At 39.0% G+C, this 24091-nt stretch overlaps 1 protein-coding gene across 1 annotated transcript in view; it reads left to right on the top strand.

The window, feature by feature from the left end:
- The first annotated feature begins 659 nt into the window (after positions 1–659).
- Positions 660–24091, top strand: part of UBE3D (ubiquitin protein ligase E3D) — a 189712-nt gene continuing 166280 nt past the window's right edge. The window contains exons 1-4 of the mRNA XM_044676301.1: positions 660–715; positions 10106–10302; positions 14054–14144; positions 23704–23932. Coding sequence (XP_044532236.1) covers positions 660–715; positions 10106–10302; positions 14054–14144; positions 23704–23932 — 573 coding nt within the window. The remainder of the gene's footprint in view (positions 716–10105; positions 10303–14053; positions 14145–23703; positions 23933–24091) is intronic.

Raw genomic sequence — 24091 nt, 5'->3', positions numbered from 1 at the left:
TGCCTAGAGTTTACTCTATCTAGTTGCTGTTTGAGGTGGGACCATGCTTTTACCATTCTATGTGTCCTGTCGGTTTACCACAATGCCTAGCTAAAATACAGTGATTAATGAATGTTTTTTTTGGCTGACTAAATATATTGACTAGCCACCATGCCTCAGTTTCTTCACCTGTTAAATGAGGGATCCGGATTAGAAGTCCCAACAACTCTAAATCCTGTGATCCTGAGGGGAAAATGGGGAGGGAGGGGAGTGCATATGATATTACGTCTGACGAAAGATTGCGTCTGAGAAGCCCCCAAAGTTCGTTTTGCTTGCTCCCACAGCCCATCAGTTTTCACAGCCTCGCCCTGCCCTCTCTACGAAGTCATCTCCCAGCCAAGGTAGGCAGCGAAGTACCCAGTCCAGGCTGCAGTGAGCACTGTACTAAGAGCAGCTGTAGCTTGCGGAGCTGGAAGATACCCCGCGTGGGGCGGAGCAACCACTGCGCTCCTCCTACTTCTACTCCGAGCACGCGAGAGCTTGGCGGCGTGGAGCTTTTGGAGGCCTCTGTGGGCTCTCCGGTGCTGCTGAGGAGTGACTCACTGCACCCGTACCCCCTTCCCAAAACCACCTTCAGCCCAGTGCATTCCCGCGGGAAGAGAGGCCAGGGAACGCTGACAATGGACATTTTCCTGGAGATCAGGAAGCGGCTGCAGAGCGCCCTGCTGATTATCCGGTACTGAGCCACCCACGTCTCCATTCCTAGCTTTTCTGTGGCTGGGCTAAGGAAAGGGTTAGACGTCCCAGAGAGGGGAGGGAAAGAGTGGGATGAGATGGGATGGATTGTGTACGGGTTTGTATCCTGGTTCCCCGCGCAGGTTTACTCCATTCCACTCTGGATGCTACTGTGACTGGGCGGGGATAGGCTACAGATTTGCGTAAAATGACGAGCTGGGGGTGGGGGTGGGGGAGACCGGACGCGTGGTTGAAGAACCAATAGATTGTGTCCATTGGCTCAGGAGAGGACTATAGGTAGTTTAACTCGCTGTGAAGCCTCTGGAGGCAGGCGCAAACCTAGCTGGTTGAAGTAGGTGGCGGGTGGGAGCAATTGTTTCTGAAGTCATTCGGAGTAGAGAAATCCCGGGCCCCCTGAGCGTACCCCCATCTCCTTTTTCTCTTCCCCTTCTCCTCTCTTTTTCCTTTCTCCTCTTTCTCTCTTTCCATCACTGGTCTTATTTCTTTCCTCCCCAACCCAAAGCCCTTCCTTTCACTTTGCAGATTCCTATTTCCGACTCTCCTTTGGGTTTAGCTGTAAAGTGTAATACACACATTTTTCACAGAAACCTCTAGAAGATTTCCGAAACAAACAGCTCATTATTCTGTCTTGATCGTATTACTTAGACTGTGAAGAGATGGCCAGTATTTTGTTGAATTAAAAACAGTGGAACTTGTCTCAAAATTATTTGGCGTCAATCTTTGTTTTGTTGGCCCTTGAGTTTCTAACCTTTTTTATCTTTGAGTGCTTTTCCAAATAGCTCTTTGAATGGAGGGGGTGGGATGGGTATCTCTGGATGTATCTGTTTTCCCTTCTGGGGTTTTGTTCCTCACTCTTGTTACATATCCAGGTAATCTTGGAATAAGATTGAGATCTTACGTCCTAACAGCATTGGCTTTCTCGTCTTGTAGATGAAGAAATAGGGCCAGATTGAGGAAATGATTTGCCCAAGTCTTTACAGGTGGTGTGCTCATTGTTGTTCAGTCAGGGCTGACTGAGTTTTGGGGCTTTCTTTGGCAAAGATACTAGAAGTGGTTTGCCATTTTCTTCCCCAGCTCATTTTGCAGATGAGGAAAGTGAGACAAATAGGGTTAAGTGCCACAGTGCCACACAGCTAATAAGTCGCTGAAGTCGATTGGAACCCAGGTCTTCTGAACTGCAGCAGCCCCAGTGCCCAGGTTTTTTTTTTTAACCTCTTTTTTTCCTTTTTTTTTTCTTTAAACCCTTACCTTCCGTCTTGGAGTCAATACTGTGTATTGGCTCTAAGGCAGAAGAGTGGTAAGAGCAGGCAATGGGGGTCAAGTGACTTGACCAGGGTCACACAGCTGGGAAGTGTCTGAGGCCAGATTTGAACGTAGGACCTCCCTTCTCTAGGCTGGGCTCTCCATGCACCGAGCTACCCAGGTGCCCCCTTTTAACCTCTTTTCAAGAAAAATGTGCTGTGTGCTTCCTTGTTTTCACTTGACATAGGGACGATGCAATGGTACACACATGCTGTCCATCAATTATCTTTTATACTCTAGATGACAAACCCAGCTTTCAAGCATGTATTTTTCTGATAACAGTATTTGCTTCTGCTATAAAATTTCTTTTTTTGTGTGTGTTTATCTCCTGCTCACATTCAACAGAAGCCTTTTCATTTCACTCCATGTCCTGTATCCATATAATAATTCAATTAAAATACTGCTATGAAAAAATGACCTTTTATGTCATGAATTTTAATATTTAATTATTTTTATTTTTAATTTTGTTTTTTAAAATTTAATATTAAAGGAATTTTGTAATTTTCTGAAGGGAATTTAGCTTGCTCTTCCATTTAATTCTGAGTTCAACTTATTATTATTATTATTAATAGTCCAATCTATATCTTATATTATGATATATTGATTTATATAGATACTAATGTCTACATCTATTTCTCCACTGATGTGGACATATATTTATATGTCTACATTTCTTTCATATGTATATACATACATACACACATTTGTGTATATATTTTTAAATACATACAAGCTTTATGGGTTGTCTTTTTACTTGCATGTCATAATATAGGCAATAGCTACACTTCATTTGGTTTTTCTTCTCTGGATATTAAGGCAAATTCTTTGGAGTTCTTATGGATCTCTTAGGATTGCTTTCAGTGTTCTACGAACATCTGGAGACTTTACTGTCCATAGTCCACTGGGACTCTTTGAAGGGCCTCTACTTAATTAACTTTGGTGGTTCCCTACTGCCTCTAGGAAAAAATATAGACTCCTCTGTTTAGCTTTTAACTCCTAGCCCCAAACTGTCTTTCCAGCCTCGTGTTTGTTCCTCCCCTTCTTGTATTTTATAACCCAGCCAAACCTGTTTTCTCTCTGATTCTCAGAGGAGACAGTCTGATCTCCCATCTCTCTGTATTTGAACTGGTCCAACTTCCATGCCTGGAATGCTCACCCACCTGATTTCTGTCTCATGGAATTCCTTTCTTCCTTCACAATTTAACTTGGGGTTAATAGAGAACCAGGTCTAGAGACCAGAGGTCCTGGGTTCAAATTTGGCCTCAGATACTTCCCAGCTGTGTGACCCTGGGCAAATCACTTAACCCCAGTGTCTAGCCCTTACTGTCTTCTGCCTTGGAACTTACACTTAGTATAGATACTAAGAAAGAAGATAAGAATTAATTAAAACATTTTTTTTTCAACTTAGACACCACTTTTTCTCCATGAAACTTTTCTTGCTCCCCTGACTGTTTATTCCTAGCAATTTACATTGTATTGATTCTCCTTATATGTGTACTTGAGGTCTTCCTCATTGAAGGTAAAGTCTTTTCAAGTAGAATATTTTATTCATTCTCTGTTTCTCAAGTGCTGGTACATAGTAGGTTCTTAACAGATGGTTTTCATATTGTATCATCTCATTAAGGAATTTTGATACTATATATATACATATAGGGAACACTGTTGGAATAGAACCTCATGATGACTTTTTGCTGTTCTGAGTTAGATTTCTTTTTTATAATCAAGTAATAGGAATTTTATATTTTTGACATTTTTTAGCCAATTTGGTGATGGCAAAGATGTGTTCCACCACGTAATATCGCTCATAAAGCCTTCTTGTTCTGCACTAGTATATCTTGACTGATGAGGCCCCTGATTAGAATTCAGAAGATTTTTACAAACATTTATATGGATGTCAATTGTGAGTTATTCTCCCAGACACCTTTTTTAGGTGAATACCTCAAAACTTTTCTCATTTTATATCTTACACTCCTTTAAGTATATGGTGAATATTCATGTAGCAAGATGGCACAGTGCATGTGAATATAGTGCCTGAAGTCAGGAAAATGAGTTCAAATTTGACTCCATACACTCCATAGCTGTGTGACTTTGGGCAAGTCACTCAACCTTTGTCTCAGTTTCCTCATCTGTAAAATGGAGATAATAATAGCATCTCCCTCCCAGGGTTGTTGTGAGGATCTGATGAGATATTAATTGTTAAGTACTTAGCACAGTGCCTGGCACTTAGTAAGTGCTTTATAAATGTTAACTATGATTATTATTGCTTTTATTATTAATTATCCATAATACCCTTCCTATTATGTGCCTGCCAGTATGGATCTCCTCTTTGTACACTTGATCTGAGCCAGTTGATTTTTCCATTTTTTATTCCCTTTAACGATATTTCTCTTTCTTCCTTTGGGATTCACCTTGGATCTGTTCTGCCCTGATTATATCAACTGTAGGGGAGTGTACTCTTTAAGAGAATGCCAAGATACTGAAGGAAGAGGGGCCCATGTCAGCTTGCTTATTAATAGGTTTTATTAGGATTAATTCAAGAAGCTTACTCACAAGAAGCCTGTCATCCTAGGCAGCAGCAGGACAGAATGGTAGATCTCCCCACCCACCTCTGGTCAGATGGGGAATTTTATAGAAACGGAACAAAGAAGGCATAGTGCTAGGAATGGTCATGTGCAAGTTTTCCCATGGGATAGTTGGAGCTTCTTTTGCTGTTTACATTTAAAGTTTACATTCTTTATGGAGTCATAGGGATACCTCAGGCTCTAGTTCCTACTGTACAGCGTTCAACTGTGGTAGCTCTGTTGTATTTAGTAGTTAAAACAGTTTTTTATAAAAATCTTTGCAGATCTTTTATAGTTTTCTTCTACTTGTTGTCCTCTTAAATGCCCTTGTGATAACTTTACGTGGTTAGATCTCCCCCAAACTAGTTTTATAGTGAGAGTCAGAAGTAGAAAGGAGCATTCCCAATCTCCTAATTGTGGTTGGATTAATTGATATAGATACAGGATAATTTAAATATTTTATATCAATGCAAATTTGAAATACCTATAAATAAAAGAATGAAACACCACCAAGAAATCCCATCTGGGCTAGCTAAATGGTAACCATCAGATAATTTACCTTTAACCTAGTAGAACTATTTTGGACCAGTCACTTCATTTCTCTGGGTCTTATTTTCCTCACTTATAAACTGAAAGGGTTGAGTCATCTTAAAAAACTTTTCCAGTGCTAATTTTTTATAACTCTGCATATTATGAGGAGTACAGGGCACTTAAGAAAAGTCACAGACTTTGGAGAGTTTTATCCTACTTTATAAACAAGGGTTTTTGACTACTTGTCCTAGATATATTTTATAGGCTCATTAACATTATTAGAATCAGAAAAGACTTTAGAGACAATTAGTCCAAATTACTCTTTTTTAAAAAGTTTTTTAATCATTTATTAATATTCATTTTTAATATGGTTACATGATTCAAGCTCCTACTTTCGCCTTCCCCCCGCACTCCCCCCACCCATGGCCGAAGCACATTTCCACTGGTTTTAACCTGTGTCCTTGTTCAAGACCTATTTCCAAATTGTTGATAGTTGCATTGGTGTGGTAGTTTCAAGTCTACATCCCCAATCATGTCCTCCTCGGTCCATGCGTTCAAGCGTTTGTTTTTCTTATGTTTCCTCTCCTGCAGTTCTTCCTCTGAATGTGGGTAGCGTTCTTTTCCATAAATCCCTCAGAGCTGTGTTGTGTCATTGCTTTCTGCTGGTACAGAAGTCCACTACATTCGATTTTACCACAGTATATCAGTCTCTGTGTACAGTGTTCTTCTGGCTCTGCTCCTTTCGCTCTGCATCAGTTCCTGGAGGTCTCTCCAGTTCGCCTGGAACTTCTCCAGTTTATTATTCCTTTTAGCACAATAGTATTCCATCACCCGCATATACCCCAGTTTGTTCAGCCATTCCCCAATTGAAGGACATCCCCTCCTTTTCCAATTTGTTGCCACCACAAAAAGCGCAGCTATGAATATTTTCGTACAAGTCTGTTTATCTTTGATCTCTTTGGGGTACAAACCCAACAATGGTATGACTGGATCAAAGGGCAGGCATTCTTTTATAGCCCTTTGAGCATAGTTCCAAATTGACAGCCAGAATGGTTGGATCAGTTCACAATTCCACCAGCAATGCATTAATGTCCCAATTTTGCCACATCCCCTCCAGCATTCATTACTCTCCCCTTCTTTCATTTTAGCCAATCTGCTAGGTGTGAGGTGATACCTCAGAGTTGTTTTGATTTGCATTTCTCTAATTATTAGAGATTTGGAACACTTTCTCATGTGCTTATTGATACTTTTGATTTCTTTACCTGAAAATTGCCTATTCATGTCTCTTGCCCATTTATCAATTGGGGAATGGCTTGATTTTTTATACAATTGACTTAACTCCTTGTATATTTGAGTAATTAGACCCCTGTCAGAGTTTTTTGTTATAAAGATTTTTTCCCAATTTGTTGTTTCCCTTCTGATTTTGACTATATTGTTTTTGTTTGTACAAAAGCTTTTTAGCTTAATATAATCAAAACCATTTAATTTACATTTTCAAATTACTCTTTTTTAATCTTTACCTGCCATCTTAGAAGCAATTCTGTCTATTGGTTCTAAGTCAAAAGAGTGGTAAGGGTTAGGCAGTGGAGGTTAAGTGACTTGCCCACGGTCACACAGCTAGGAAGAGTCTGAGGCAAGATTTGAATTTAGGACCTCCAATCTGCAGGCCTGGCTCTCGGTCTGTTGAGCCACCTGATTGTCCCCCCCAAATTCTTCCTTTTACAGATGAGGAAAGAGAGACCTGGAGAAAAGGATGAATTGTCCAAGATACTAAAGTCAGTAAATGGTAGAGCTAGGATTTTAACCCAGCAGATTCAGTGATATTTATACTATGAAACTGCAAGTTTTTGCCAGATTGCAGTTTTTTACACAAGTAATTTTCTTATCTTTTGTAAAACGAAGCAGTAGAATTAGGATGTTTTCCGGATGGGATATTCTGTAACTTTATTTGTCCCTGGATTTGAATGGATGATGAAGTTATGTTATTAGTTATATCTGTATCTCCCCTAAGTAAACACTTGTGTTAGTGGCATTCTTTTTTGGACAAAAGACTTGGTTTGCCCAGAATTAGAGAATAGGGAAGCAGATTAGTAAATCATTATTTTGGATTTCTGAATTTTTCTTGGAAATTCTATTGCAAGTGAGGGTAGAAACTAAATCCATATAAGTTTCGTATAAGTTGTTAACATCATCCTTCCCTTTTCAAACATTGGCTTTGGAGTTAGGAACTTAATGCAAGTCTTGGCTCCACCATTAATGTGCTGTATTACTTTAGGAAAGCATGCTACTCAAACTTTCTGGCCTCAGTTTCCTCCATAAAATAGTATTGTTGGACTAGCTGACCTTTGAAATGTCTTCTAACTCTAGATCTAGGAGTCTATAACATATCTCCAAGTGACTCACCAAAATGACATTAAACTTTTGAAGTTTCCTAAAGCCTATTCTATTGTATACTCAATGAGTTTATTAAAATATTGCATAATAAATTACCTGAATTATTTCCAATAAAACTAAATTATAATGGTCCTGCCCCTACCTATATATCCTTCTCCCATTCTCTGCCGATTAAAGTGATATCTTCTTCCTAGAATTTCTCAGTGTTGTGCCTAAGACATCTTCTTTGCACTTATTTCATTCTTTTCGTATCAGTATTATTTGTATATTCATCCTTCCCCTCCATCAGATTGTAAGCTCTTTAAGAAGAGAGACTATGTCCCTAGGATGGAGCACTGGTACTTAATAAATGTTTATTGAATTAAATTCCTCAGGACAACTATGTAGCATAGCAGAGCACCAGGCCTAGATTTAGAAAATCCTGAGTTTAAATCTGACCTCATATACTTCCTAGCTGTGTGACCTTTGACAGGTCTCTTAACCCCAATTGCCTACTCCTTGCCACTAGAACTGATACCAAGACCGAAGACCCTAAGGGTTTCTTTCTTTCTTCTTTTTTTTTTTTGGTTTAAGGCAATGGGGGTGAAGTGACTTGCCCAGGGTCACACAGCTGGGAAGTGTATGAGGCCAGATTTGAACCCAGGACCTCCCATCTCTGAGCCTGACTCTCAATCCACTGAGCCACCTAGCTGCCCCTGACCCTAAGGGTTTTTTAAAAAAAATTCTTTTAATTGTTATATAAAGGCAGCTAGGAGATATAGTGGATAGGATACCAGGCCTGCTATCAGGAAGACCTGAATTCAAATCTAGCCTCAGAAAGTTATTAGCTAAATTCTCTCATCTGTAAAATGAGCTGGAGAAGGCAAACCACTCCACAGTCTGCCAAGAAAAACTCAAATGGTGCCATGAACTGTCTGACAGGACTGAAATGGGCAGCAATTGCTATCTTAAGTAAGATTATAGATCATAGGATTGTGGTAAAGTGAAGAGAGAGCCAATCTCAGTATCAGGGAGACCTGGGTTCATATCTTGCCTCTGGGACCATAATCGTGTCATTGAACTTCCTAATAAATTAAAGATTGTATCTGCCTTGAAAAGTTAAACTTTTCTTCTAAGAAGGTAACTTCCAAAACATATGATTATTTATTCTGAGGTAAATATATTTAGTTCTTATGAATGGATCTAGCATTTATGCCCAAGCAATTCTAATACCACAAGTTGCAAGGCAGATCCCCATCTGCACTGGCAGAAGTAGTTGCCTCACCTGAGAATTCCTGACATCAGTGAAATTGCAGTCTAGCCAAAACCAAAACCAATCATTATAATGGTGGTATCAGGGGGATATGAATAAGAAGTGTATTATAGGTATAACAAATTAACTTCACTGGAGGTTATATTTTTAAATACCAATTTATTAAAGATGCTCAGGTTTTTCTAACTAGCCAGTGGACTCCCTCCACAGTTTGAACAGACTCCATAGAACTGGAGTTGGCTACTTAGTACAAGAGAGATAGCATGGCTCAGAGAAAAGGACCAAAGAGACCTACTTCTTGCCCTGCAAGCCAATATAATGCCATCACTCAGAGGGCATCTCTAATTGGATGTCACACAGGAAATGAACTAGGACCTCAATCACAGAAAGAGGTGGCTCTTCAGGATTCCAAAAGACCCTCCTTCTCCCCTCCTTGTGGTGGTCACTGAAATCCAAAATGGCGACCACTTGGTGCCCTGATATTATTATCTAATCAAGTCCTTGTTTACAGATAAATAAGGAGCAGACCTAAAAGCCAGCCCAGTGATATTCCATAGCCTGGGGGAGAGACTTTTGTAGTTTTAAAATTAAAAAAAAGAAAAAAAGTCCCAATTCAACATTGATTTTCCAGACAATTCTTTAGTTCTACAAGTTGCAAAGTAAGCAACCATCTGCATTGGCAGAGGTAGTTGCCTCACTTGGGGCTATCAGTGAAATTACAGGTTCAGCCAAAAATAAAAACAAAAACATTATAATAATGGTATCAAGGGGCATAAATAAAAGGTATATTATAGGTGTAACAAATGAAATTCTCTTGAGGCTGTATTTTTAAAATTTTAAATATTTATTTATTAAAGACCACTCAAGATTTCTAAGTCAGCAGACTTGGAAGTAGTTGCCTCACTTGGAAGTTCCTTATATCAATGAAATTACAGGTCTGGTCAGAAACAAAAACAAATATTATAATAGTGGTGTCAAGGAATATGAATAAAAGCCAAATTAAAGGTTTTCTGTGTAATGAGAATAGAAGATTAAAAGATAACACTGGAGTAGAAGACATGGTTGAATTTGAGATAGAAGGAAGCTTTGAATATTTACCGGAGGCACAAATTAAGAGTTAGACAAGATGAGATGATACGTGTAGAACTCTGTAGGGAGTAGCCACATTTATAAGATTATAGATCTGTGTAAATATTAAAGTATGTTATCATTTTTCACTTCATAATAGGTTATCTGCACTTAATGTTAGATTTGCTTAATCAGTATTCTTTAAGCTTTTTTTTAATGGGGAAAAAACAAACGGAAAATCATTGTATTTTGTTTTCAACAGAGAGCCAAAACAAGGAAGCTTGCCCATGGATGTTTCTCTGACTCCATCAGTCCTGAAGATGAAAAATCTTGAAGAGTGCAGAGAAATCAAGTTTCCAGCAGAGGTCAGGCTTGTCCCTTCTTCTCTTCGTGGGCTGCAGTACGTATCTGGAGATGGGATCCATATGAGACTTCTTGTTCAGGCTGACTTGAATAAGAGTGAGTAAAATCCTTGTTCCATTATTGACTTTCTCATCATTAATTAAAAGATCGTATCTGCCCTACAAAGTTAAACTTTTCTTATCAGAAGGTTACTTCCAAAACACCTGATTATTTCTTCTGAAGAAAATATATTTGGTTCTTATGAATGGATCTGCAAAATGGATAGGATGACATCAAAGAGAGATGTGAGGGGCTGCAGGACTGGTCAGTAAGAGGGAAATACTTTTCAGAATGGGGATTAATAGAAACCCCCAGATGTTGTGTTGAGACCTGATGAGGCACCAATAATTCCCATTTCTCAACAATAGTGAAAAGGTTGTTGGGTGAGCCCTGGGAATACTGACCCAGATTGAGAAAAGTCCTGAAAATTTTAGCAAAAATCCCTTTGGGTGATGACTTATTAGATGAATAATTGGAATGTGTTTTAGTTGCTGATTTTTGGCAACATTGAGATTTAACCCTTTTCTAAAGTTTCAAAAAACTTAAATTTTCAAGTCCAGGAAACTTCCATTTCAATTTGGATAGATCACAGATTAAATCATGGGGTCATAGGTTTAAAGTGAGAAGGGATTGTAGAGGCTGTGAAGCCCCAAATTCTCTTTTGATAGCTGAGGAAACTGAGAAACAGAAAGATGAAGTGAATTATCTAAAGGGACATAGCCAGTGACTGAGGTAAAATTTGAATCCAGGTCTAAGGGTCCAAGTCTAGTGCTTGATTCACTATGCCACACCTACCAATTATTAGCTTTTAGAATTTAATTATTGATAAGATTGAGTATTGAAACGAATAGACTGCTTTTATTATAACTAGTTGCTACTATTACTTAACTTTATTTTTTGTTTCCTGATGGTGGAATTTCACCTGCAGAGAAAGCATAAGAAAGTACATATTAATATAAAACATCAACCTAATTAGGCCTGTTCTCAGGCACTAGTTTTGTAAGAGCTCCATTGTTACTGAAAGCCCTTTTTTGGTGGAGATTCAAGGGTTTCTCATCTGCACCCCCTCAAAAAGGACAAAGTATGAGGCTTTTCCTGTTTCACCAGCAGAGGGTACTGCTATACTGACAATTGTCTTTTTGGTCACAGACAGCTCTTTTCAGCACATATTTTGAATAGCCTACTCTGATGTCTTCTAGCTGCTTGCAGCTTAGTAATAATATTTGTTTCCTTCATCACTTAGCCCCATTAAATTGTATTGCTATCTTTGTTATTTGTAATTATTTAATTCGAGAGAGATGTAGAACTAGATTTCCTTTAGTCCTAAATTACTTAAATGCCCTCATTTGTGTGAGCACCCTCAATTCTGGTACAGATTGCAAATCTCTGTTCTGTGCCTATTTTTATTAAATTTTACACCATTGGGACACCTGGGTAGCTCAGTGGATTGAGAGCCAAGCCTAGAGACAGGAGGTCCTAGGTTAAAATCTGACCTCAGACACTTCCCAGCTGGGTGACCCTGGGCAAGTCACTTGACCCCCATTGCCTAGCCCTTACCACTCTTCTGCCTTGGAGCCAATACACAATATTGACTCTAAGATGGAAGGTAAGGGTTTAAAAAAATTCTTTTTTTTTTTTTTAACACCATTATCTTTTATCTGGAACAACTCATTTACTTTTTAAAAACAAATTCTTACCTTCTGTCTTAGGATCAATACTCTGTATTGGTTCCAGGGCAGAAAGTGGTATGGGCTAGGCATTGGGGATTAAGGGACTTGCCCAGTGGGGTCACACAAAGCTAGGAAGTGTCTGAGGTTAGATTTGAACCTAGGACCTCCCATCTCTAGGCCTGGCTTTCAATCCACTGAGCCACCTAGTTGTCCCAAATCATTCAGTTTGTAAAAAATTCCTTTAGAAAAAGGAGTGATTTGAACCAAATTGTTATAGTCTAATAATCTGGGGCAGGAAAGAGGGATGGGGAATAGAGAAGAGGGCTATTTCTCTAGAGAATTTAAATGAACAATTGTGCTCTAATTTTTTGTTTTATTGCTGAAGACTGAGAAACTGAAATTAAGAAAATGGACTGATCTTTTTAAGATAACCTTACCAGCAGCTTGGCAAAAATAATATAGATCACTGAAATTCTTACCAGAATTGATTCTTTCTTCAGAGAAAGAAAACACTCACTAGAAGCCACCTAGTCCATCCCCAGGCACATGACACATATAATGATACTTTCTCTTATTGTCAGTAAATAATATTCTAGAGAAAACTGATGCTTCTATTAAATGCTGTGGAGCTGAATTAAAATGGATGTGATTTTTATTTTTTTAACTAAGCTGTTTCAGAAATGATACAGATCTACTGGTCTAGCCTCATTGATGTAGTTTCATCTCAGCTACATTAATACCTGGGCAGGAGAGGAGAAAATGGCCCCAGGGCATGTGAGGATTTTGCATATTTGTAAGATACTCCATGTGGGCCAAGTTAAAAGGGCTGCATTGTGAGAAATCTAACACCCTGCCCTAATTAAATCACATTTGGAGTCTGTCTGGTGTTCAGTTCTTGATACCATTTTTCAGGAAGGGCATTGATAACCTGATGTGCATTCAAAGGAAGGCAACCAGGATAACTTGAGTTCATGACTTCTAAAGATTGTTCTAAGGACTGTTTAGTGGGGAGAAGATAAAATTTAGCAGGGAAGGGGTTCCCACAGTGGGTAGGAAGAGATGGGAAAGAAAAGACCTCTATTTCAGGGGCTGTCAAAGAGTGATTCCACTTGTTCTGCCTGGCCCCTGAGGGCAAAACCAGTAGCAATGGGTAGAATTTGTAGAGACAAATTTAATCTCGATGTCAGGAAAAACTTCCTAATAGTTAGAGCTGTTCAAAAGTGTAATGCAGAGGTGTCAAACTTGTGACTCATGATGCTCTTTAGTGCCTCTGAACCAGATCAAATCTAAATGGACCCCGGACAAGTCACTTAAACCCCATTGCCTTGTCCTTATCACTCTTATGCCTTGGAACTAATATTAATAAATGATTTTGACAAAAGGTAGGGATTTAAAAAATGTAATTGGGAAATAGCAAAATAAATAAAAATATAATAGAACATGGATGATGTTAAAATGTGGTTTTTTAAGTTAGTATGTGTGCCCTTATTTAATCCTTATGTAATTTTTTTGGCTGTTTAGTCATTTCAGTAGTGTCTGGTTTGAGGTTTTCTTAGCAAAAGATACTAGAGTAGTTTGCCATTTCCTTCTCCAGTTCATTTTTTCAGAGGAGAAAATAAGTCACTTGTCCAGAATCACACAGCAAGTAAGTGTCTGAGCCCAGATTTGAACTCAGGAAAATGAGTCTTCCTGACTTCAAACCCAGCTCTCTATCTACTCTAAAAAAGGATCTTGAAAAATTTTTTTTTTTTGTATCAGCACTCTCATGGCAGCCTGCTGAATTCTATGGACACTTTTTCAAAATCATGTTCTTAAATAATTGAACAAAAGGCTTAATTTCAGCAACAGGTAAGAGAAGATGAAGATGCCAATTTTTTTTCCATTCAAGTTCATGGATGCCCTGCCATCCTCAAGTTAAGAACCCCAGATCCAGTGCAAGCTTCTAATTATATAGATGAAAAGCAAAGGCCCCTGGAAGCCAAGAGATTTGTGCAGGGTCCCTCAGAGGCCGTCAGTCTTTGAATTCTGGTTCTGTGACTCCCCACTCTGAGTTCATCATGCTTTCCACCTCACAGCAGGGATCCTAACACATGTGTGCCGACACTGAAATGATTTGCCCTTTCCTTTTGTTCCTTCAGAACTGGTTTCTGCTTTGAACCAAAGCCTGCAAGCCTCAAAGTGCTACGTGTTTCATTGCCAGACCTGTGGTGAGATCATCGTAAAGGAGAGGTAAGCAGCCCTTTTGGGGGGCATTTGGTGAGGGCTGTGCATGCCCCTGGGGTGCGAGTAGACTCTGTGGTGCCTTGGATCTTCCCAGGATTCCTCTTTGGTATCAGTGGACCAGTATGATCAGATTTAGGCAGGACCATCAGGAGTCCCTTCCTGCAGTTGCCACAGAGAAGTCGAGTGTTCTTCTGGAGATGAGCAGGAGAGATGGCATTGGCTTTTGTGAGTTATCGCAGAGGATGTGCTCAGAAGCCTGGGCTGCATCTCTGTGTCTCCAGAGAGGAACAGCCTTTCTTTATATACCTGGCATCTTGGAGGAAGTGCAGTGTTCCGCGTGAATGGATTTTCCAGGCAGCTGGCTGGAAAATTATTCACCTCTTTGCCACCTTAAACAAAGTATGCTTGAGAGAGAGCATGATGTGGTAGAAAGAGTATTAGATTTGTTGTCAAGAGACCAGAATCTCAGTCTCTGGACTCAGTATCCATCAGCTGTACGACCCTGGGTAAGTCCCTTTGTCTCTTAGCCTCTGTTTGCTCATCCGTGTCATGAACATAACGAGACCTTCTTGCACTAGCTATTTATAAGATTCTTGCTGAGGAAAGTGCTTTGTAAACTTAGAAATCTCTTACAGATTATGGAAAAATAAATTGCAATTACACTTACTTATACTTTCCTTTTTTTTTTTTAAACCCTGATTGTCCATCTTAGGATCAATATTATGTATTGATTCCAAGACAGAAGAATGGTAAGGGATAGGTAATGGGGGAGTTAAGTGATTTGCCTAGGCTCACAGAGCTTGGAAGTGTTTGAGGCCAGGTTTGAACCCAGGACTTCTCAATATACTGAGATACCTAGATGCCCCCCTTATTTAGACTTTTTTAAAAAATTATTTTTAGATTTATCTTGATAGTTTAGAATCATCATTATGACCACTGGTATTTTTTGAAGTGAAACTAAATTTCTTTTTCCATTAATGAGCATTTTTTTCCCCTCTTGTTTTTTCTTTCTCACATTTGGGAAAACAAAACAAAGACCCTTGTGACAAATATTCAGAGTGAAGCAGAGTAAATTCCTGCTTTGATCACATCAAAAATGTGTGACCCAGGGGGCAGCTGGGTAGCTCAGTGGATTGAGAGCCAGGCCTAGAGACAGGAGGTCCTAGGTTCAAATCTGGCCTCAGACACTTCCCAGCTGTGTGACCCTGGGCAAGTCACTTGACCCCCATTGCCCACCCTTACCTCTCTTCCTCCTATAAGCCAATACACAGAAATTAAGGGTTTTAAAAAAAATGTATGACCCATGGACCATTTTGAGTCTGTCACCTCTCTGTCAGGACGTGGGTAATTTGCTGCTTCTTCATTCCATTGGAATTATGGTTGGTCATTGCACTGTTCAGACTTCTTAATATCTTTCAAAGTTGTTCATTTTAAGTTGTTATTATATAAACTGTACCAAACTAGGAAGACCTGTAGGAGCTGATGTAGAGTGAAACAAACATTAAAAAAAATAAACCTTTACTGTCTGTCTTAGAATTGATAGTAAGTATTGCTTTCAAGGCAAAACAGTGATAAGAACTAGGCAGTGGGGTTAAGTGACTTGTCCAGGCTCACACAGCGTGAAAGTATCTAAGGTCAGATTTGAACCCAAGACCTCCTGTCTACAGACCTAGCTCTCTGTGCACTTTGCCACCTAGCTGCCTCCATGATCATTTGTTTTTCACAAGTGAATACCATGTTTCACCTTTTAACAATAGGACCCAGATGACTGTGCTTTTTGACTGCTTGTTCCTCCTGAAGAACTGTGGTGGTGCCTTCCCTTTTCTCCATCCCCTTCTAATATGCTCATCTGGACGGGTCTTTAAAGGCCATCTAGTCCAACTGTCTCATTTTACTGATAGGGAAACTGGGCCCAGAGAGGCTAAATTATTTGCTCAAGGTCACATGCTTGGTAAATGGCACAGCAGTGATTTGAACTCAGGTCCTCTGACCCCCAAATCTAACAAGTACTGCCTCACAAGTTTTGCTTTTATCTATCTTCTAGAACTATCAGGTATAAGAGCTGGAATAAATCTTCTTAGCCATAGAACAGAAGGGAGAGAGAGGACTTTGTAGGGCTTTTCTTCCTTTTTTTCCACTAGTACTCCAGATGACATAGTTAAAATAAAAAGTGAGAAGAAATTATTTGGAGCAAGTTATTTCCTGGCCTAATGTTTCCCAAACTTTTCTTGTTTAAGGCTGAATTTTTTTCCTGACTTCTTTCTTCTTTTTATGTCATGGAAATTAATCCTTTCTCTGAGTCTCTCTTCTCTCTGTCTGTCTCTCTTTCTTTCTCCCTTTCTCCCTCTCTTTCATTCTCTTTCTCTGTCCCTCTTCTTCCTTCTGTCTCTCTCTCCTCCCTTTCTCTTTCTCTTTCCCTCCTCCATCTCCCTTCTTCCCTCTCCTTCTCTCCCTCCCTTCTTTCCTCTCTCTCTCCCCCCCCTTCTCTCTTTCACTCTCCCTCACTCTCTCTCCTTTCTTCCCTCGATCTTTCTCTCTCCCTGCCTCCCTCCTTCCTTTTCTTCTTCCCTCCCTCCCTTCCTCTCTTTCTCTCTCTGTCTCTTTTTCTTTCTCTCCCTCTTCTTCTCTTTCTCTCTCTTCCTTTCTTCTTTTTTTGTTTCTTCTAGGAGTTAAAGAATACGGTTTATTTAGACTCTGCCTCACTTTAGGCAGGGCCTACCTGGCCCGCCTTTGTCACACCTGCTGTATTGAGCTTCTACTGGCTTTTGTTATAGAGGTCATTGTCATTAAATGCTTACAGTAATTAGTTTGTGTTCAGATGGATGCCTCTAAGGCTTTGCACTATCACCCCGTGGTTTTTCTACTCTCCTTATTACAGATGTTTTCCCCAAGGTGTGTGGATTTGTGTACATGATCTTTGCATTTACTGACTATATTAAATAGCCCTGTGACTTTCTGCCCAAGTGGGAAGAGGGTAGGAGTGGTTTGAGAGGAGAACCCAGCATCTCTGCTTATTTAGGAGGCCTTTCAAGGGAGATTTTTTTTTATGGCAGGTACACAGTCAGCATGGCCTTACCTGGGCAGATGCCATAAGATATTTTGCTCTTTTTGCTGGCAACTACTGCCCTAAAACCGTACTTATTTGCACCTCGGTGATCAGGAACTCATACTCTCATTCGAACAAGTTTGGATTAATAACTAAGTTTTTTTCATTAACAAAAGAAAAAAGATCTTGCTAAACAGATTGCATGATTAAAATTTCATGGTGCAATGTTTAAACCTACTTTGAGAGCCACCTGTTGTCAAGACAGGCAGACACACTTTGGGAGATACTTGCATGTAATATTTCCAATTACAGTGCCTCATTGGATTGAGAACCAAGCCCAGAGACTAATTCCATCCATTCTGATTCCAGTTATCCTCTGACACAGAGACCACAGCACTGCTGTGATGGGCACATGGTGATCCCTTCCAGGAAGAGTTTGTTTTTTTGAAACAAGTGAAGACACTCTCTTCAGAGCTGTTGTGTTACCAAGAGAGTTTTGAGACCTGCCTGAGTTGGTTTTGTGGATTCTGTAGGTGCCTCTAGGACTGTCTCAGAGATCTTTGGCCTAGCAAAGACACACTGTTGATGTGCAATGACTGGGGCTTCTGTGAAAAAGAATAGAGTTCCTGGGTCTAGGAACAAAAACCATTGAGCTGGGCTAGTACAGAGTGGCCTGTAGGATCTGGGAGCAGATACTTAAGAAATGAGCCTTTATACTCTGCTTATCTAGTATATACAGATTTTATACTGAAATCATTCCATCAGCAAACATGTATTAAGGACGTGTTATGTGACCTCAGGGGCTCCCTCCAGCTCTGGGATTCTGGAGAAGTCCAAAGGAATGAAATTAGATCTGGACCTCAACTGGATAGTCACATTCATAGAGCACTTTACCTTTTGCAAGTTTATATTACCACCTTTGGTCCTCACAAAGGTAGCTTATATAAGTGCTCTTATTCCATTTGAAAAATAAAGAAACAGATTCAGAGAGTTGTCAGCGAGTCATTGCACTCTTGGGCATTCGTTTTCTGAATTTTGCATACTTAGAAGTGACAATAATATCACTTTAAGGTCCATATTGTCCTATACATACAGAGTGTTCCAAAAGTCTTAGTGTAGTTAAAACTTTAATAAACTTAAAACTACTATACTAAGACTTTTGGGACACACTGTTCCTTATTAGGTATGATTCTTTTTTTTTTAAACCCTTACCTTCCGTCTTAGAATCAATACTATGTATTGGTTCCAAGGCAGAAGAGAGGTTAAGGGCTAGGCAATTGGGGTTAAGTGACCTGCCCAGGGTCATATAGCTGGGAAGTGTCTGAGGTTAGATTTGAACCTAGGACCTCCTGTTTCTAGGCTTGGCTCTCAATTCACTGAGCCACCCAGCTGCCCCCCATTTACCTATGATACTTACAGCAATCCTGTGAAGTAAGAACTGTAGGAATTGTTACTTTCATTTTATAGATTTTGAAACAGGATAAATAAATGACTGCCTGCACTTATATAACCAATAAGATTCAGAGGTAGAATTTGAGTCCAGGTCAGTGTTCTTTCCACTCTAACGCACTTTTCAGAGCAAGTCTGGTTTCTATAATGTTATATTTTTAAAAACTAAGGTGTTTTTTGTTTTGTTTTTAAGCTAACCCAGACAAGTTTTTCCAAAATCTGCCTGAATTATGGAAGTTTTACGGTGTTAAGAACTTGAGACTATAAGAAAGCCTAGAAATAGGAGTATCTCTTCTAATAATCTCTGTTTTACAAAATTTGATATGAATAATGTTACTTTTAAGAAGATCTGTTACTTCCAGTGGGGAGAAAGCAGGTCTGTACAATACTGGGATGAAAGTGACCAGATTTGGAACTGGAGAACTCATGACACTAGATCAAACCACAAATTTGGTGGCCTTTGGGAAGTTCAGTAAATAAGCAGTGACTGACTCCCCTTCCTGGTCAGCATTCTGCTGCCAGAGATTCAGAAGCTCTGCGACTGGGCAAGCATTTTTGCCTTAGTTGGGTTTTTCAGAAATACAATCAAGGCTAGTTTAAGCCATGTTAATTGACTTAATGGACTTCCAATTCTGTGCTTTTTGTCACCAAGTCCTTGCTGTTATGCTCTCCTGGGTTCTTTGAAGTGCTCTGATACCCAGTTTGAATGCACCTGGCAGTTCTTGGGATCAAACCAGCCTCTCAAGGGGAGACAACTGTAATTCTAGAAAGAGACAAGTAGACCATGCTTTATAGAAACATAAAGATTGTTGGGAATATCTAGCCAAATGATCTGCCAGGTTGGCAGACGAGCTATTGTTATAGGCTTAAAATAACCACTCACATATTGGTTAAATCCTTCCTTCCTTCCTTCCTTCCTTCCTTCCTTCCTTCCTTCCTTCCTTCCTTCCTTCCTTGCTTCCTTCCTTCCTCCCTTTCTCTCTTTCTCTCCCCCTCCACTCTCCCTCCATCCTTCCCTCCCTCCCTTCCTTCCTCAAACTTTTGAATGTTGACCATGATCTCATTGACATTATTGTCCCTAACACTGGACCTAACTTTTGGTGGAATCATTCTGTTGTTCTTCCCTCCCACCCCCAAAACCTTTATTGAATACATTCTGAGTGCCAGATGGCAGCTAGGTGGTGCAGTGGATAAAGCAACTGGGCTTGGAACTTGGAAGGCTCAGCTTCCTGAATTCAAATCCAGGCTCAGAAACTTACTAGCTGAGTGACTGGGCAAATGACTTAATTTTTTTTTCCTTCAGTTTCTCATCAATGAAATGAGCTAGGGAAGGAAATAGTAAATAAACCACTTCAATATCTTTGCCAAGAAAACCCCCAAATGGGCCATGAATCTAAAATGACTGACCAATAACAAGGTGCCAGCCCTGTAGAAAACACTTTGCAAATATATGTAAATGCTTTCCCTATATTGGTGTTTATTTCTCTTTATATTTATTTTGTTTACATTTACACATGTTCCTATTTTCTTCCCATCAGATTGTAAGTAAGTCTTGTGACTGGATAATTTCATTTTTTGAATTTTTCAATACCTAGCTAATGTCTAACATATAGTATGGATTTAAGAAATGCTTGTTGATTGATTGAAACATTTTTTTACCCCTCCATAATACTGAGGTGATTCATCTCAGTCACATTTTCATGCATTTAAAAATTTGCAACTCAAGTGAAAATTCACCAGTAATTAAAAAATGCATCAGAAGTTCAACTATATTGCTGACTGTTATAAGATAAGATTAGTCCATTCCTTTCAGGTTTTCATTTAAAAGCCAAAAGGATGAATAGTCATCTACTTCCTTTTTTAAAACTCTTTAGAGTGGTTAAGTAGAAAATTATAATATAGTAAAAGTAAAGTATAAAAAATATACTTTTTTTGAAAAAGAATTTTTGCTATCTTTTGTTTTTATATCACCTACATTTTCCTCCTCAACCCCCTTCTAGAGGGCCTTTCCATAAAATAAAGGTTGTAGAGAAATAATAAAGAATCTGCAAAACTAATCAACATTTCAAAACTTTGGAGTCATATATGACTCTTTTATCTTCATTACTCCCTTTCATATAGGGAAGGGGAATAGACATTTTATATAGCACCCTCTGAATACCATGCACCATGCTAAGCTCTTTACAAATATTATTTCCTTTGATTGTCACAATAACCATGTAAAGTAGGTGTTATTATTACCCTCATTTTTACAGTTGAGGAAACTATGACAAATAGAAGTTAAATGACTTGTCTAGAGTCCCACAACTAGGAAGTGTACAAATCTGAATTTGAACTCCAGAGCTTTATTCATTGTACCAACTGGCTGCATCTATAGCTAATCAGTTGTCATATCTTGTTAATTTTCACTTCATAAGTCTACTTGTATCCATCCCCTTATTTTTACTTATCCTTCGCTCATTCAGGCCCTCATTACCTCTTTCCTGGAACTATTATAATAACTTTTAATTTCCCTGTCTCCAGTCTCTTTCCTTTCTACTCTGTTTTCCATTAAACTCTAAAAGTAATATTCCTAAGGCAGAGATTTAATCTGGCCATTCCCTCACTCAAAAGCCTGCATTGGCTCCCTATTGTCTCCAAGACAAAATATGAATTCTTTAGCTTGATGTTTAAGACTTTTCACAGTTTGGACCCAGTGTTATTTCTACATTAGTCCACTTCATGTATTCTGTCACCCCACCAATAATTAGGACTACTGATTATTTCAAGAATATGACTCTTTTTTTTTTTGTGGCTATGGCATGAATACCTGGCATTTATGCACATTTTCCCCCTTGCTTGGAATTCATTCTCATTCCTGACTTTCAGAATTTAAAATTTTCCTCCATCTTGGGTACAGTTGTTATTGCCTCTATAAAGGCTTCCTTGGTCCTCCTAATGTTCTTTCCCTGAAATTTTCCTAGAGCTTTATCTGATTCTTCCCTTACTACTTTCACCCGGTGCATTTCATAATAATACTTGGCCGTGTATATTGAAATCTCTGCTGGAATATCATTCTTGTCTTTGTATCCCTGGGGCTCAGCATGTAGTAGGGACTGGATACTTTCTTTTTCTTTTTGGTGAATTGAAGTGCTTTTTTCTTCTTTTATGTGATAAACTATTTGAAGGTTGTATCATTTTTCAGTGTGTATCTTTTAAGTATAGTATTTATGTTATTCTTTATGACCACTTCTTTCAGTTAACAAGAATTTGGTTTGAAGGATGTCATTTCCTTTCTCTTTTTCCTCAAGGGAAGTTGTAGCACTATCTTGGTCTTAGGAGCCTCCCTAATTAGCTTTCTTGGCAAGATTCTCAATGTCGTCTTCAAAATATTGTGAGCTCCTAAAGGAAAAGACCAGTGTTTTGACTATATTAAGGCAGTGACTTTCTTTTGCTATCATGACAAGATTGTCCCCTTTGAAACTGGTCTCTTACCTTTTAATAGGGGAGAATACTCATAGTGAAGCCAATGGCCATTAGATAGGAAGTAGAGTTTGTTTTGAAGAAGAGGTGATTTCCAACTTCAAAGAGAGTTAAAAGGACTAATGCAATTTCCTTATTTTTTTAAAAATTTCTTTTCTTCTGTCTTAATATCATTTCTAGGACAGAAGATCGTCCAAGGGTAGGGAATCAGGGTTAAGTGACCTGCCAAGGGTCACACACTTAGGATAGTTAAAAAAAATTAACATATCCTTTTTCTGGGGGTAACCCTTACCTTCTGTCTTATTGTTGATTCTAAGGCAGAAGAATGGAAAGAGCTAGGCATTTGGGGATAGTTGACTTGCCCAGGCTCACATAGCTAGGAAGTATCTGAAGTCAAATTTGAACCCAGGACCTCTTGTCTCCAGACCTGACTATCCACTGAGCTACCAGCTGTCCCAACCAGTTCAATTTCAATAAACATTTGTAAAGCACTAAAGAAATGGAGACAAAAATGAAACAGCACCTATTGTTAAGAAACTTCCTTTTTTGGGGGAACAGACCATGGAAATATAGCAGAAAGGAAGGAAAATTTTGCTGTTTTCATTTATGTGTGATGTGAGTGAACAGAGAATGGAGATCACTTCTTTGTTTCTCATTGCCAGGCCAGTGACTAAATCATCTCTTTTTTCCCCCTTTTCCTGATATTTTTTCATTCCTGTGTTTCATTCCTTCAAATGGAGCTTGAAGCTTCAGTGGGGTCTGGAAGAGGTACCAAGTTGTTATTGAGATTCATTCTAACCCACTGAACTTTATAGTGATTGCTTCTGGAAAGAGGAGTCCAAGTGAATCCCAAATTCCTTTATAAAAGAACGTTGAACACCATCTCACCTAATGATAAACTGCAAGTCCACAGGACTGAAGATGAAACATCTGCCCACTGCGAAAGATGTGATAGACTTACCATACAGAAAAATATACATATTTTTGGACATGGCTACTGTAGGAATTTTTTTTTTATCAGTAGACTATGTGTATTTGTTCTGAGGATTTTCTTTATTTAATTGGGACAGCGGTAGTGGAAAGGAGAACTAATAGATGCCTATAAAAATAAATAAATAACACTATAGCCCCTATCTTTCACATGTACTTAGAAACATAATTTTTAAAAGAAAACCCTTTTATCTAGCAACATGCCTTTTCCCTTTTTTTCCCAGTTTATTTTTTTCTGAACTTAATCACCAAATAAAATGGGCATTTATATGAACAAAGTAGACCAGAAAAAGAGAATTGCATCTGGCACTAGGCTATTTCTACAAAGAGGCATTTTAATATGATAGAGTCCCACTTTTTTTCCCCAGCACTGTATAGATATTTTATTATGTATTTACCTAACCATATTATGGGGAAAAAAGAAAGAGTAGAAAGCTACAGCAGATGGGTGCTGCATGGAAAAGAGGATTAATGCAGAATGTGGGTTTAAAAAACAAAGTGAGGTAGATCTAACCCTTCCATCTTTTTCATCATTTTATTTACATAAATGCTAATGCCCCCTGTTGAGATGTGGGGTTGGTGGTGAGGAAACGCTCAACATTTTTCTCTTTTAACTAGGAAGCTCCTCAGAGTTCTTCCTCTGCCAAGTGAAAACTGGAATGCCTTAGTTGAAGAATGGTGTTGCCATCCGGATCCCTTTGCTAATAAGCCACTTCATCCTGGAGAGAATGACTGTTTCATTGGAGACACTCATTTGCTGGTGAAAGTAAGAAGTGACTCATGTATGCCAGGACCTGAAATAGCCCAAGCGGAGACTCACCAGCTTTCAGAGAGCCATTCGGAATCGGTAAACTCTTGTCTCCAAAAGAAGTGCTAATTTAGATGTTGCCTTTGACACTGGCTTCTCCAACCTTTTTTAATTCAGGGCTTGTTATGGAGATTGTCCTATTATGTGAAATCCATTATTTCTAGCTGTTTTTGTTCTTCAGGGCTATGTTTAAATGCT

Source organism: Gracilinanus agilis, chromosome 4 (assembly GCF_016433145.1).
Source record: "Gracilinanus agilis isolate LMUSP501 chromosome 4, AgileGrace, whole genome shotgun sequence".
Taxonomy (NCBI): domain Eukaryota; kingdom Metazoa; phylum Chordata; class Mammalia; order Didelphimorphia; family Didelphidae; genus Gracilinanus; species Gracilinanus agilis.
This window is presented reverse-complemented; position numbering and strand designations above follow the sequence as displayed.